The sequence below is a fragment of the Ostrinia furnacalis genome, unplaced genomic scaffold, assembly GCF_004193835.3.
Source record: "Ostrinia furnacalis isolate ACB-3 unplaced genomic scaffold, ASM419383v2 OfSCF5991, whole genome shotgun sequence".
Lineage (NCBI taxonomy): Eukaryota > Metazoa > Arthropoda > Insecta > Lepidoptera > Crambidae > Ostrinia > Ostrinia furnacalis.
Genome location: NW_021136230.1, coordinates 93,413 through 109,511, shown reverse-complemented (window position 1 = coordinate 109,511; position 16,099 = coordinate 93,413). Strand labels below are relative to the sequence as shown.

The window sequence follows — 16,099 nt, the reverse complement described above, 5'->3', positions numbered from 1 at the left end:
CCCCAGCAGTATTCGAAGCCGCAACCGCAACTGACGTAATCCGGTACACGAACCACAATTCAAATAGTACCAAATCCCGATAAGCCATTTTCAGAAATACTGCACTTCAAGCTGAGCGCTGTTGCATCTTAATTATTTGAAATAGATGATATTTTTGCTAACATGTAGGTTAAACTGATATCATTATGCTAGCGATACATCAAAGAAATAAAACGCAAAGTATCAATCCATCAAAGTCGGGGTATTCAACCACTATCACACTAAAAGAGTAGTTGGTCGGGTAAAATAAAATTTGTATTAATCGTATAGTAGTGTTGACGATGCGGCCGAGGCAGCACGGGTGCCCCGTTCGATTCCTTGCTGACGCCATTTTTTACGCGTGAATTGAAAAACCTTTTGACCTAGTAAAGGGGAATTTGTGACCCAAATTAGCAAAAAGGATTGAGTTTTTAAGTGAAAACTGTGATAAGTAAAGTGACTAGATAGTTTTATTTATAGATTTTGTATTGATGTGAATTTAAGTGGTTTTAAAAATAGGCTAGTGTCTTTTTAATAGCAGTAAACCATAAGGTACGTTATTATTCGAAGATACGTTTTTTAGTTGGGCATTGATACGTTATGGATCGATGTATGAGGGCTTGATAAAATAATGGGTTCAGTAACCTCAAAGCTGTTGTTAGTTCTAAAAGGTAGGCTAGTTTGCCTAGGTTACATTGATCAACTGTTTAGGTTGTACGAGAAAACACATTCTTTCAGCAGTCGATAATACATAATTTTGTATGTTGTGTGCAGAAAAACAACTAGTCTTTGGCTGGGTGCACCATCTTACTTTAACTTTAACAAACTTCAAAAATCTGTAAAATTCTATACAAAAACCGCCGGTTCATTATAGTTACGGTCAAAGTTAGGTGGTGCAACTCAGCCTTATAGCATTACTTTGTTCTCTGACTGTTATGTTATGGTATCTACCTCTGTTTTGTGCACCAAATAAATAAAATAAAGCCAAGTTCTGTATTAGGGGTTCCCATTTCTTATTCTACTGTACTGTAACTCTTTTCTACCCAGGATTTACCTACAGCTTGAGATGTCCATACTTCCATTATATTATAAATATGAAAGTAACTCTAACCTTCTGTTACCTTTTCATGCTGAACCGACTTCTAGATAGGTAGGTACAGTTTTGTACAGATGTAGTTAGAAACGGAAAAAACAACGGATATGTTTTATTCCACTTTTTGAAAGGGGTATAAACGCGATAATCTCTCTGTGATAAAAAGAAATTCACGCGGACGAAGCCACAGGTTAAACCTAGTATCACATGGTATATCCACGTCCCTGTGATCGAGAACGTCTGGATCTAAATACCCATGATTATAAATGCATTATAATCATTATACCTTAGGCATTGATACTAAGTGGCCATGAACTGTGAAGCACGTGCTATTTCCCATGCGAGTGCAGGTGTCCTGCTATGGGCTAAGACAATACGGAGTCAGTAGTACAAGAACAGTATTCACAAACATTACTATGAGGTCTCACAGTGCGCGTGGATGCACAGGATGACACACAATCCAATCACAGAGCTCTATTTAACGCTGTGCGTTCAATTTGCTGCTTCACTTAAGCAAGCATCGTGAATCACGGGCGTTAGTGTGACCCAGTAAAGAGCTATCACTATCATGGAGCAGGGTGATTATTCGTAAACCAAACATTACTAAAAGCAGCTACTATAGAACTACTAAGGAAAAGGTTTTATTGCAATATCTGCAATTTAAAGGGGTCCGTGGCCGAGTCCCCCAGTATCCGACGCACCCGTGGTTGAAGCCCCCGATTTAAATAAATTTAATATCATATTTTTTTCGGCTTTTGCACTAAGTACAGTCAACGAAAACCATGCATGTTTGACGCTATTTAAAATGATGTATTTAATTTTTTGTTAAAAATACTTAAAACTTTCATAAAATTATGAAAGTTTTAATAAATATTTATACTGATCGTACAAATAAATGTTTAATATTATTTTACCATAGTGATACTTAAAAATGTTTTAACCTATCATATTTTATCATAGATTTTATTTACCTATAATAACATGTAAATCGTTTTACTTAATCAAAATAATTGTAACAATCAGTCTTTAAAATAACTTACTTTCTCTACATTTAACTAACTACAAATAAAAGTTTTAATTTTAAAACTTTTATTTTTGTGAGTCAGTCAGTCATTTGATTAAAAATTGCTTCTACCTGACCGGGGGCGTCGACCACGGGTGCGTCGAACACAGGGGGACTCGGCCACGGACCCATTTAAAGAACTCAAATCCAAACTCATTTATTTTGCGAGTAGGCTTCTAAAAAGCTCTTTCACACGTCCCAGTAGTACTTTCATCCTACCACTGCCTCAGGACAATAAATGGGCATTACAATGTAAAGTAATTTATTACACCTTATGGCCTTAATTCTATAGCTGCACCATATTATGGTGCAATTGATCTGCAATAGTTGTAATGTTGTTGGGCACTGTGTTGCAACATGTTGCATAAAATATTTTATTTAGAAGCCCCTAAAAACAAATAATTGATAGAAGTGCAAGAAAGTTAACCCAGTTCATTCTTATAGTTCCGAAACAGTGGTAGGGAATGGTTAATACTGGGACGTGTAAAAATGCTTGTAAAAAGCCTACTTAAGAAATAAAATGAGTTGAGTTCAGTTGGTGATGAACCTACTGCTACACATCCTGATAATCGATTAAGCAGTTCTTATAATTGCATGTTATTTTGAATGTCCTCCAGTTTGTGTTTACTTTGCTATAATGCTAGTCCAGTCCAGGTGACATGCTCTTACAAATTGACAGCGAAATAGTTGATGTATTGTAAGCATTGTGGTTGCACATTGGAATCTATTCCTTTAATTATATGTAATATAGACTAGAATGCTACCTGCTGTTAACTTTTCCGAGCCCAGTCAAGAGTGAATAGGAATTTACTAGGCAGGTAAGGGACACCAAATTAGTATATTTTTTTTTACATCAACGCTTATTTTTATGCAGCTTATTATTATTTATTTTACAAATGGTGCCCCTCACTCGGCCTGGAGCACACTGAAAACCAGCGCCGTGTCCTTCGTCACCGTGGGTCACGGGCACGGCATATGCTGCGTGGGGTCCCGTTGCAGTGGGCATCTTTATTTTTTCTTCCTTTATTATATTATATGTACTGTCATGTCTATGTAATTACCTATATTTGTGTGATGTCCATTGTAATAAATGTATCTTTCTTTCTTTCTATTTTATGAGCCTAGATTCATTAAAATATATCTAAAACTTAGCTATGTTTCGAATAAGTGTTGAAAGAATTAAAAGAATTTACTCCAAGATGGCTAATGCAATCAACGTGGAAATATCTCCGCCGAGAAAAAGGCGGGAAATGTGATAAATTGCCGCGATATTTCCTTATAGCTTCGGACTGATTCCATTGCCTTTGCTAGCCCTTTAAAAAGAAATAAGTTTTTTAATCTGTGTATGAAAGGTTTCCCGCGTTCCCGCGTCATGTTTTTTTATTATACTTTTTTTTATGGCTTGCGCATTGCCAGTTCTGTGTATTTTTTTTTTTAAGTTGTAGGTAGGTATGTTTATTCGAATCTTTTCTTTTACGAATGACGACTTATTGTTGGTTGCATAGACAATCGTCAGCATATTAGATACATTTAATTTTGTGATTCATTTGTACTACAAAATAGTACTTATGATGTTACAATCTTACGATGTTTAGAATAACGTGTCATCTTCTAACATTAATTTCGGCGACATTTATGGCTAAAATAAAGGCAAGTTTTTAAACTTAGAGAGTCATAAGATAAGTAGTGTTTAAAAATACAACAAGATGTATGGTTTACACCGTACTTAAAGTAGAGCTCTTCATTGCCCTAATAGATAGCGTTATTTACGTTGAGTTACAGCCTTTGCTCCCGACCGCCATTGTAAATTGTTGGAAAAGCTACGGGCTGTTATAATTTCCTGATTAGCCACAAGGCACAGTAGACAATAGCTGGAACAGTAGGGTGCTCTATTCAATAAGAATTTCTTAGTAAAACTGCAAAAGCGTCGGTATAATGGCTTCTTTCTTGCTAACTTCGTGGAATACCAGGTTTTAAATGAGGAATATGGTGTAGCCAATATTAAATCTAATTAAACCAAGATAGGTAGTGCTCTAAACCACGTAATCAATAGGTAGTTTTCAACCGACTTCAAAAAAGGAGGAGGTTCTCAATTCGACCCGTATGTTTTTTTTCTATGTTTGTTACGCGATAACTCCGCCAATTATGAACCGATTTGAACAAATCTTTTTTCGGCGTATAGGTAATACCTCAAGGGTGGTCCCATTTAAATTTAATAATAGAAAAAACAACCCCCAAGGGTGGAAAATTAGGGATGAACTTTTTTACACGCAATATCTCCGCCGATTATGAACCAATTTGAACGATTATTTTTTTGTTGAATGGGTATTATCAAAAGGGTGGTTTCATGCGAATTTGAAGAAAATATTTCACCCCCAAGGGTAGAACTTTTTTTTAATTTTTAGTTTTTTATTGTGTTCACGCATTAGAAGTCGGTTTTTTTTTAAAGTTAATTATTGATTATGCATATTGTTTTAAGATTGCAATGAATTGATTTGTACCAACACTCTGTAGAGTCATTACTGTATCTAACCTTTGACAAAGAGGATGATTATCCTGAAGCAGCAGTAAGGTTTAAATGGGACATGTAAAAGCGCTTTTTGAAACCCCAATGCCAAAATTTTTATAATTTTAGTGCTTGACAGTTGGTACCACCAACAACTAACGGATCTTAATCACTAGTGGCCACATCTACTAGGTACTTAGTGGGTAAAACTATGATATAATTAAAAGTATTTCATAGTGGATCCACTGAACTACCCCTTTATTGGCGAGTCAGATAAAAAATATCGCCCCGACCAACGGCGATTCTGTTTTAAAATATTTTAACGGGATTATCTTTTAAAATTTTCAACGGGATTGTAGTTCTTTGAAATTATGCGAATTTTAACCGAGGAACATTAAAGTGGCGTGAGAATTTCGTGTTTTATACGTAATTTAATAATCCTTGGTGCATGCAATAAAGTAGTTACTTATTGTTTTGGAAATCGTATGTTAGTTTGGAAGAAAATAGTTTTTAATCGATTTCAATTAGTTTTTAAGCGGTTTACTCCATTGATAGTCGTCTGGTAGGTAACCGACTACATTCATGTGGTCATCCATCCATAAGCATACCGCAATCTTAGTTGCTTTCCCCCATCGATCTCTCCATTTTTTCATGGCATAAAGCCTTCGCACCTCACGTCCCGAATGTAAATGTCTGCTCTAATAAGGCCATGATGGAAAACCTAAGAGCTATTAATTTGATTACTTTTCTGTAATGGATTGGGCGCTTTCAGGTTTTTCTTTTCATATACTTGGGTTTTGTGAGCATCTCTCGCTTGGAAGCTTGCGTGGCGTGGACGCGGAATCATTTTAATTTGACAGGCGTAGAGCGCGCCATGTTTAAATGTCTGTCAAAGTTGTCAAATTACACGAAAGAGCCAAAAGAAACACCACACTCTCCCAATATGATTATCAAAAATCAAAATCAAATTAGCAGGTAATTGTTTGTTGTTGTTTCCACGCCTAAGCCGGTAAACAAATTAATGATGAATTTTTAACCAGCTCAACAAAAAGAGGAGGTTCTCAATTCGGTACAAGAATGTAGCTTCTTGGAATAAGACTTTATGCTACTATTTGTTGTAAAGAACTTAATATTAACTTAGGCATACTTTTATTAGAAAACACCAAATAATGAGTAGATATCAAGACCGTTCTACACGTTGAAAGCTGATATTGATAGGCGTTTGACGTATGACCTATTAGGTTTTGTATGGGAATACATTATCAGTGAATAAATCAATAATAAATGAGCTTCTTTCAAAATAAGGTCGATACTACATTATGTAGAGTGAATGGTGCTGGACACTTACTTAAATTGAAAGAATATAGAGGATAGTTGACGGTATTTATACCACAGTAAACAGCAATGGAATCTTTTGTAGTTGGACCTAATTACCTACTTAGGTGTTATTTTTCACCAAAAATCAACGGACGAAAATCTATTTTTTTTGTTCTTCTGCTACTAAGAGAAAGTGGATTTAATTTTAAATGAGTTACTTCGTTCGTTCGTTTCAGCCGAATGACGTCCACTGCTGGACAAAGGCCTCCCCCAAGGTTTTCCACAATTAACGGTCCTGCGCTGCCCGCATCCAGGCTCTTCCCGCGACCTTACCAGATCGTCAGTCCACCTTGTAGGAGGCCTGCCCACGCTACGTCTTCCAGCCCGTGAAATACTTACTTACTTAATTATTTCGAAATACCTAACATACTACCGATTCCTGAAAGATTGTGGCACTTCCAAAAGGTTATGGTTACTGCACTCGTGATTACTTTTTGTAGTTTATCTAACAAAAAACAAGGCTATCTGAAACTATACCAGGAATTGAAATGAACCTTTGTAATATTTACTTTGTGGGACGGCGCAATTTCGATGAAACTCAAATCAGGTGATTCCATTTTCCACATAGTATGATGACAAACCTTTGAAGCATGATACACGAGCTACAATCGATTACCCGCGTGAACCCACACCTTCACAGTAAAATAATTACGTTGACATTTCCATACGTTGAACTGTATCACAACAAAACACGTATTTGGTTAATTGCTTTTGTAGTAAGAGTGACTCATAACTTTCGTACTATCATTATAGGGGTCTACTGTAACAAAAATGGCAATGTTAACACCAGTTAATTAATTAAAAAGTATCACAACTAGATAATTGTCTTTTATAGTAGGTTTGGTGAAAGTTATCGAGTAGCGACCACGAGGCAAATGGGCAGGCCTCCCAGTAGGTGGACCGACGATCTGGTGAAGTCGCGGGAGGTGTCTGTATGCGGGCACATGCGGGCGCCACAGGACCGGACCAAATCCTTGGGGGAGGCCTTTGTCCAGCAGTGGACGTCATTCGATGAAATGTAAAATACCTATTCTATGCAATAAATGTTTGAATTTGAATTTGAATTTAGTGAAATGATGTAGTTTTACTACATGCTACATGACGTATGTTTTTACACGACTGCGCCAGAAGGAGGGTTATGTTTTTTTATGTATTTAGCTGATCAATTTAACTTTATTAATGGAAACTATTGGTTTGGAATAGTCGTGCTGATAATGTTTTAACTTAATTTTCAGGATGAAAAACGACATTCCACGTGACCATTAAAGTTGGCTGCTTTATCGTGAACACTGAAAGCCTATTTATTTAATGAGCTTCCATTTTAATTGCCATTTCACGGTTTAGAATACCAATTAACGAACATGTGGAATCAGTTCGTCATAAAAATCAACATGAAAATAATATTTTCGGTCGCCAAAATTGATATTTGCAGCCTTTGATTCTGTAAATAAAACCAATTAATTAAAATGTACATACATGTTCAATTAATGTGTATTACGAATGTATTTTTGATATTATTTAAATTAAATTCCTTACTGTAAAATTACAGAGAGATATAAATATCTCTGGAAATATTTGATCACGTTGATTGAGTGTTAATGGCACACAAGCGGGAGTTGGCAAGAGCGGGAAATGGGAATAATCCCATTAAAATGCTGCCTTAAATGGTACTGACAATTTGAACCAAAAAAGCCCAAATCTCAATTTGGCCCAAATCAGACCACAATAACACCAAATATTTCACACTCATGTTCATTCTTTCAGATCAGACAGACTGAAATGATCTTCACCCCTTTATAACAAGACACAAAATGGGTTGCGGCTCTTCAGGCAACGTGGTGCCAGTCCAAGAGGACGCAAGCAACGGTCATAGCAAGGTTACCAATGGAGTGAAAGGGTTAAATGGTCACCATGACAATGACCATGACAGCTTGCCCACTGTGGTCCTGCCAGAGACCCCTATAAAGCCTAAACCTCGTAAGTAGTTTATCTCAGTATTTTAGTACAGCTAGGTACAGCTTTAGCTTTCGATGTAATGGTTATACATGTATAAACCCTAACTTGGTCAACCAACTCTACCTTCTGTCGTCCTCAAATACTGCCTTTGTAGAAAAAAATCCGAATATCTAGTGTGGAGAGTGTAGACCAAATCCTTCATTTACCTTTAGTAAATAAGAGAGAGTCGTTCTCCTGCAGTGGGGACTTAACGACCTGATGATGATAAATATTGATGATGATAGTGTTAAAAAAAGCTTACATATCTCTCTTTAGATTATTAATTGTTGGCTTTGGTGCGCTTTACTCGCATTCGCAACGACATAGCGACGTTAGAGCCAAAGTACACGATGCGTTGCGGCGTGTCAACTGTCACCACAAAGATTTCGCCGTATTACGTTCGCACCGCGTGTACCCGTCACAGACCTTTTTAAATAAGAAGACGCAGCGACACCGCTCCGGTATCGCACCGCCGCCGCAACGAATCGTGTGCTTTCACATGAACTATTCAAGTAAATAGAACGCTTAGCTTCGCTTTTGCTAACACCAATTACCATTACACAGGAAATCTTTTTCCAGCGGTGGCCTTCGAGATCCCCCTGGACGAGTTCGATGCTACCCGCAAGGAGTCCACCCCTCCTCCCCACCTTCAGAGGCTGTTACAGCCCCCTCAGCCGGAGATCAGCCTGCCAGATATTGAGGAGAAGCTGGCTGAGGCGGAGCAAAGGAGACTGTCGGTTAGTGATCTTTTAATATCTTTAAGCACTTGCCTGCATCTTAACTGAGATTCTTAATCTCGAAAATCCGAATCCCGATTTACTTTATCCCGAAAGAACGCTATTCCGAATTTCGATGGGCCGAATGCACGGAAGACCGAATGCGGGGAATACCCACCTGATGGAAAGTGATGATTAGGCAGAAGTAGAAGCGAGTTTCACCCGGAATACTCAACCAAAGATGAACTGCCTTGGCTATCTTACCTCCAATTGCTGGAACACAACAATGATATTAACATTGTTGTTATTTCAATTGTTATGTAAGATGGTGGCAACTATGTAAGATGATGGTGGAAAGAAAAAATATTTATTTGGTACTAAAAATAGAATGATAACAAACTAAACCGAACCGAAAAATGTTGGCCTTATGGTCGTACACTACGTTCTTTTCAGGTCTCCGTCCGTTGGGCTTTGTCGTCTCAAATATCCCTAATAATAACTTAATTAATGTCCGATCACAATGTCATTTTTATCTTGAAATGCCAATTTAAGCGTTATTTAGCGTCAAGTAAAAATTTAGCTTCAATTTTCCAGTGACCTCTACCTACAAGGTTCAAAAATGCTAATTTCATTTCACATCGACTTTCCATCAATCGCATACTACAAATTGATTGGATTCGCACCTTCACACCCTATATTAATTAATTAAATTAACAATAAAACCAATTACAACTCAGAATGAGGGAAAATTGGAAATCTTTATGTTTACCGAACTGAGTGACGGGGGGCATAAATCATAAACAATGAGGGTTTTCGCGATTGAAAAATCCGTCAGATGGCAATACGTAGACGCGAGGTCCGAGGACGAAAACCCTCATTTGACGGTGATATGTGTTTTTTGACGTTCCAGATTCTGCAACAGAGGGCAGCATCGGCGCAAAAACGGTCGCAGAGGATGATGAAGTCGTTACATGAAATGGAGAGGCTGGATTCTGATCGGGTATGTTTACAACAATCCTACTACGAGTAATATCCTACTAATATTATAAATGCGAAAGTTTGGATGTCTGGATGGATGTTTGTTACTCTTTCACGCAAAAACTTTTTTATAACTCAGAATAACATATAGGCTATAATTTATGACGATCTGTGACAAACTAAATTTCACGCGGGGGAAGCCGCGGGCAAAAGCTATTTTACCTAAATATGTTGAACTAGAGGTGCCCCGCTCCCGAGAAAAATTCGTTCAGCTGTTGGAAAATGTCCACAAAATGAAAAGCTTTCGGAATAATTCCTGATTTTACAAGTGTTTATGAATGAGATATTATTTATGTAACTTACGAAAAACTAATCGACAAATATGATTTATTTTCGGCTCTTAGCTTGTATTGTTTGCTTTAAAAAAATATAAAATAGTAATGGGACAAATATTTTCCTAATCATGCTTAAACTAAACCTCTCGGAAACCTCTTAGCTAGAGCGCATTCACAAGATTTTTAACGAATCCCTATAATAAGTAAAAGCATACGTGAAGAGTCAGAAAAACTGCTAATTAAAATAATAATTATTATCATCATCTCAGCCATAGGACGTCCACTGCTGAACATAGGCCTCCCCTAATGCTTTCCATGTTGCCCGGTTGGTAGCGGCCTGCGCCAGCGCTTTCCTGCTACCTTTATGATGTCGTCGGTCCACCTTGTGGGTGATTATAATTAGTAATTAAAATAATAATTCCCTACATTCCAGGAGCACCCTGAGACGGGGAAGCACGGCACCAACGCGCTCACCATCCCGCCCGAACCTGGAGTCTGCGAGGACAAATACATCACTTAATTTTTAATTATTTTAAATAAATATAAGATGAAAATCATGGACAATCGACGCCAATATAATTCAAGAAGAAAAAATTGTAGTCTGATAAAGATCAGCCTTAGCTAAACGCCAAAATGTGTATTGTGGAATTATTGTGGAATTCGTTCGTTCCTTCATTTCAACCTCGATATCTACTGTTGAAAAAAGCATTTATCAAAGATTTCCTCAACGACTGTTGGAACTTTTATAGGGTTATGTCATGGTGAAATTGTTAACTCCGTCAGTTTATAATATAACGCGTGTGATTGTAAACTTAGGCTGGATTGCACCATCTTACTTTATCTTCGACAAACGTCAAAACTCTTTCAAACTCCATACAAAAAACACCGGTTATCGTCAAAGTTACGGTCAAAGTTAGGTGGTGCAACTCAGCCTTACAGTAGGTTTGGATTGTAATCTAACTACGTCACATTATAATATGTCGAAATTTTCAATTTTAGGGTGAAAGTTAACAAAGATTTATTATTAAATTCACAATAAACGTCTTGAAATGAAGTACTGTCGAATTATATTCGCGTCGACTAGTTATAAGTTCCTATATCATGTATTGTATACCAAGTATTGTTAGGTGCTTTCTTTAATTATGAAAATGTAGTCTTAGATATACAAATAAGTTTTAACATTCAAAAGCTAGTTGAAGTTATATTATTGTGACGTCAGTGGTGCTTTGCAAAAGCTTGATTTAAAAAAAGGTTTAATGAGTTTCAAATTCAGTGCACTTTTTTGAAAAATTGTAAATACATCCATCCATATCCAATAGTTGTATTTTATTATTATTAATAATAAGTGTTTTTATTTTTATGTGCTTAAGTGTTGACTAAACGATACTTTAGTCCGTCCATTAAAAAGTTTTCAAATTTTATACATTTAGATTATAAAAATAACGAAAATTGTGTAAGTTTTGATTTAATAAACGTTTTGATGCCTTGAAAATGTTTATTACATATTTTCATCATATTTTGGAACAACATTGAGATTATGGAGACTAAGGGTGAGTTGCACCATCTTCATTTAACAACATAAAAAAAGCACAGGCTGTCGTTAAAGTTACCGTTAAAGTTGGTGGTGCAACTCAGCCTAAAATTTAGAGTTTACAGAAATTAAGTAAGCTTATTTGTGTAATTTTACCTGTAAAGTTTGTAGGTATAGGTAGTATAGCAGTGTTTATAATATACAATGACTAATAGATGATAAAAACTAACAAGTTGAGACATTGCATTGAAACAATCGAACAAAAATCGATTCGATCACATTATCCACCAACTGATAACACAAATGAAGCAATCATTTCCTAGTAATAAAACCTACTTGGCATAAAGTCTTGGAAGTTGCTGAGGGATGAATTTTAAATCGGCCTTATCTTTGGAAAACAATTTTCCCCGTTTTCTCTTATTTCCTAGGGGAGGGCCGCATGTCTGGCTTTTACATTTTTCAGTTTATGTTATATTTATTTTCGTCCTAATCTGCCTTCAGACATGGTTAGAGTGAGTGCTCGTTTATTATGATAAAGGATATAAAAGATGGCTGTACCTCTAGTACGAAAAACTTTCGAGTTCGTTTCGTTTGCGTATTCAAAGTGTCATCGAAAAATTTTGTATGAAAAATTAAACAGCGCCCCCTATATTATAGCCGCCCTAGGGGGTACTGATGAATGAGAATAATCAAATCAAATCAAATATAAAGGTATAGTTTCGTAAAAACGTCATATACATGCGGTGTACAATGATGAAGGTGCTTATTTATCGAACTGCCTAAGGTGGGAATCGAACCCAATCCAATATCTAAGTAGCTCAGATGGAAGATCAGTCGCCCGGCAAGCGAAAGGTCATAGGTTCGATGCCCACTTTAGACAGTTCGATTTTTTCAAGTTATTTTAAAAATATTTAGATCGAGTGGCGACTCTTATTAATTTTTAATAACTACATTCAATTTCATTGAGACTTTTGATTGGTTGACACAAACGATTTGCGAAATAGAATTCTAAATTCATGGCACCATGGCATTAGTCCAGTTAATGAATGCCTTAACGACGGTGTAGAGAGAAATCCGTGGAACACAATTTCTGACCTCGGGACTTTATTTAGCCTAGTTAGGAGGTGAACATAGCAAAAGTCCCCGCCCTTAGCCCTTGAGCCGGCGGGGAACCAATTGTAGCCACTTTTGACTCCTCATCATTCAAAAACTACTGTGCATTAACACTTCAAATTTGGCTCATGTATTGAGACTTGCAAGATATACATCAGCTTCATAAACANCAAAAGTTGCAATTTTGTTGTGCAGTGTTATGATTATGAGGTGGTCCCTGACAAGACAGAAATTTGGTAAAATGGTCCCTCATGACTTAAAGGTTAAGAACCACTGCTTTAAGCACTTGGCCTGCGTCTCGACTGTGATTCTTAATCCCGAAAATCAGAGTCCCGATTCACTCTATCCCTAAAGAACGCTATTCTGAATATCGTTATCCCGAATGCACGGGAGACCGAATCACGGAGGACCGAATGCGGAGAATACCCACCTGATGGAAAGTGATGATCAGGCCGAAGGTAGAAGCGAGTTTCACCCGGAATACTCAACCAAAGATGAACTGCCTTGGCTATCTTACCTCCAACTGCTGAAACACAACAATGCTCTTAACATTGTTGATATTTCAATTGATGTAAGATGGTGGCAGCTATGTAAGATGATGGTGGAAAGAAAAAATATTTATTTGGTACTAAAAATAGAATGATAACAAACTAAACCGAACCGAAAAATGTTGGCCTTATGGTCGTACACTACGTTCTTTTCAGGCCTCCGTCCGTTGGGCTTTGTCGTCTCAAATATCCCTAATAATAACATAATATCCGATCACAATGTCATTTTTATCTTGAAATGCCAATTTAAGCGTTATTTAGCGTCAAGTAAAAAACTTAGCTTCAATTTTCCAGTGATCTCTACCTTCAAGGCTTAAAAATTATAATTTCATTTCACATCGGCTTTTCATCAATCGCATACCTACAAATTAATTGGATTAGCCCCTTCACACCCAGTATTAATTAAATGGACAATAAAACCAATTACAACTCAGAATGAGGGAAAATTGGAAATCTTTATGTTTACCGAACTGATTGACGGTGGGCATCAATTTTTTACAAACAAATGATATGTGTTTTTAACGTTCCAGATTCTACAACAGAGGGCAGCATCGGCGCAAAAACGGTCGCAAAGGATGATGAAGTCTTTACATGAAATGGAGAGGCTGGATTCTGATCGGGTATGTTTGTACAATAATCTATACTAACATTATAAAGCTGAAGAGTTTATTTGTTTGTTTACTTGAACGCGCTAATCTCCGGAACTACTGGTACGATTTGAAAAATTATTTCAGTGTTAGATAGCCCATTTATCGAGGAAGGCTATAGGCTTATACAACATCAAGCTACGATGAATAGGAGCAGAGTGACAATAAAAAATGTTGCGAAAACGGGTTTTCACGCGTACTAAGGTGCGGGCACAACTAGTTTACCTATAAAAAAATAAAAATAAAATTTTGAACTAGAGAACTAATTCGGAATGATTCCTGATTTTACAAGTGTTTATAAATGAGATATTTATGTAACTTACGTAAAACTAATCGACAAATATGATTTATTTTCGGCTCTTAGCTTGTATTGTTTGCTTTAAAAAAACATTTTTTAATATAAAATAGTAATGGGTCAAATATTTTCGTAATCATGCTTAAAACTAAACCTCTCGGAAACCTCTTAGCTAGAGCGCATTCACAAGGTTTTTGACGAATCCCTATAATAAGTAAAAGCATACGTGAAGAGTCAGAAAAACTGCTAATTGAATAACAAATAAATATCCTTGGACATTTTACACTACGCTTCTAGTCCCAAACTAAGCAAAGCTTGTGCTATGGGTAGGAAGACAACGGATATGAACATACTAAATACTTTTTTTGTAAATCCATACATTAAAATAATAATTCCCTACATTCCAGGAGCACCCTGAGACGGGGAAGCACGGCACCAACGCGCTCACCATCCCGCCCGAGCCGGGAGTCTGTGAGGACAAATACATCACTTAATTTTAATTATTCTAAATAAATATAAGATGAAAATCATGGACAATCGACGCCAATATAATTCAAGAAGAAAAAAATTGTAGTCTGATAAAGATCAGCCTTAGCTAAACGCCAAAATGTGAATTGTGGAATTCGTTCGTTCCTTCATTTCAAGTTTCAACCTTGACATCTACTGTTGAAAAAAGGCATTTCTCAAAGACTTCCTCAACGACCATTAAAACTTTTATAGGGTTATGTCATCGTGAAATTGTTAACTCCGTCAGTTTATAATATAACGCGTGAGACTGTGAGCTAATAGTGGTTTATGTCAGCTTGGATTGTAATCTAACTATTACACTGAAATTCACAATTTAACGTTTTCAAATTAAAAATTGTCGTATTATATTCGCGTCGACTAGTTATAATATAAGTTCCTATATTACGTATTGTATACCAAGTAATGTTAGGTGCTTTCTTTATTTACCTATGAAAATGTGGTTTTAGATATTAATAACTAAGTTTTAATACCTGTATTCAACAGCTAATTAAAGTTATATTATTGTGACGTACAGTGGTGCTTTGCTAAAGCTTGATTTAAAAAAAAGGTTTAATGAGTTTCAATGCACTTTTTTGAAAAACTTGTAAATACAAATACATACCTAATTAGTTACTATTGCTGACAGTATTATTATAATTATTAATAATAAGTGTTTTTATTTTTATGTGCTTAAGAGTTGACTAAACAATACTTTAGTCCGTCCATTAAAAAGTTTTCAAATTTTATACATTTAGATTATAAAAGTAACGAAAATTGTGTAAGTTCTGATTTAATAAAAGTTTTGATGCCTTGATAATGTTTATTAGATCTGTACCCTTAAATGTAGGACTTACTGTAGATTTCGATTCAATAATCGCATCGTATTTTTGGAAAAGATAGTTGACATATTTTCATCATATACATTGAGATTAAAGAGACTAATGCCCGTTATCACTATCAATCCCTAATTTGTAAGTGACCCCTATGAAAACAAAATTCCTGTTATATATTTACCATAGAGGACACTTAAAAATTAGGGATTGATGGTGAAAACGGGCATAAGGCTGAGTTGCACCATCTTACTTTAACTTTGACAAACGTCAAAAATATGTCAAACTCCATGACAAAAAACACAGGCTATCGTTTTAGTTACCGTTAAAGTTAGGTGGTGCAACTCAACTTAAAATTTAGAGTTTAAGGAAAGTTTATATGAATGAAGTAAGCTTCTTTGTGTAATTTTATCTTTCAGTAATTCCACCAAGTTTGTATATAGGTAGTATAGCAGTGTTTTATAATATTCAATAACTAGCTTAGATGATTTATGAAAATCGAACAATATAATCGATTCGATCACAATATTATCCACCAACTGATAAC

The 16,099-nt window shown here is 36.1% G+C and overlaps 1 protein-coding gene across 6 annotated transcripts; it reads left to right on the top strand.

Moving 5' to 3' along the window:
* Positions 1–330: 330 nt before the first annotated feature.
* Positions 331–14,743, top strand: LOC114361769 (uncharacterized). Of its 6 annotated transcripts, none has more exons than XM_028316929.1 (5): positions 331–570; positions 7,822–8,034; positions 8,617–8,789; positions 9,679–9,768; positions 10,515–10,956. In XM_028316929.1, the coding sequence occupies exons 2-5, from the start codon at positions 7,869–7,871 to the stop codon at positions 10,599–10,601; spliced, it is 516 nt and encodes a 171-aa protein (XP_028172730.1). In that variant the 5' UTR covers positions 331–570; positions 7,822–7,868; the 3' UTR covers positions 10,602–10,956. The 6 variants fall into 6 exon arrangements, with proteins under 6 accessions (XP_028172730.1, XP_028172731.1, XP_028172729.1 ...); XM_028316930.1 differs by lacking the exon at positions 331–570 and adding an exon at positions 2,694–2,992 and having other exon boundaries at positions 10,515–10,957; XM_028316928.1 differs by lacking the exons at positions 331–570; positions 9,679–9,768; positions 10,515–10,956 and adding exons at positions 3,013–3,172; positions 13,804–13,893; positions 14,623–14,743.
* The last annotated feature ends 1,356 nt before the right edge of the window (positions 14,744–16,099 follow it).

Bases quoted from the DNA above. Each gene is read 5' to 3' on its own strand.
- LOC114361769 (XM_028316928.1), top strand. From the start codon at position 7,869: ATGGGTTGCGGCTCTTCAGGCAACGTGGTGCCAGTCCAAGAGGACGCA. The intron at 8,035-8,616 runs GTAAGTAGTTTA...ACCATTACACAG, and splicing joins CCCTATAAAGCCTAAACCTC to GAAATCTTTTTCCAGCGGTG. The intron at 8,790-13,803 runs GTTAGTGATCTT...TTAACGTTCCAG, and splicing joins CGGAGCAAAGGAGACTGTCG to ATTCTACAACAGAGGGCAGC.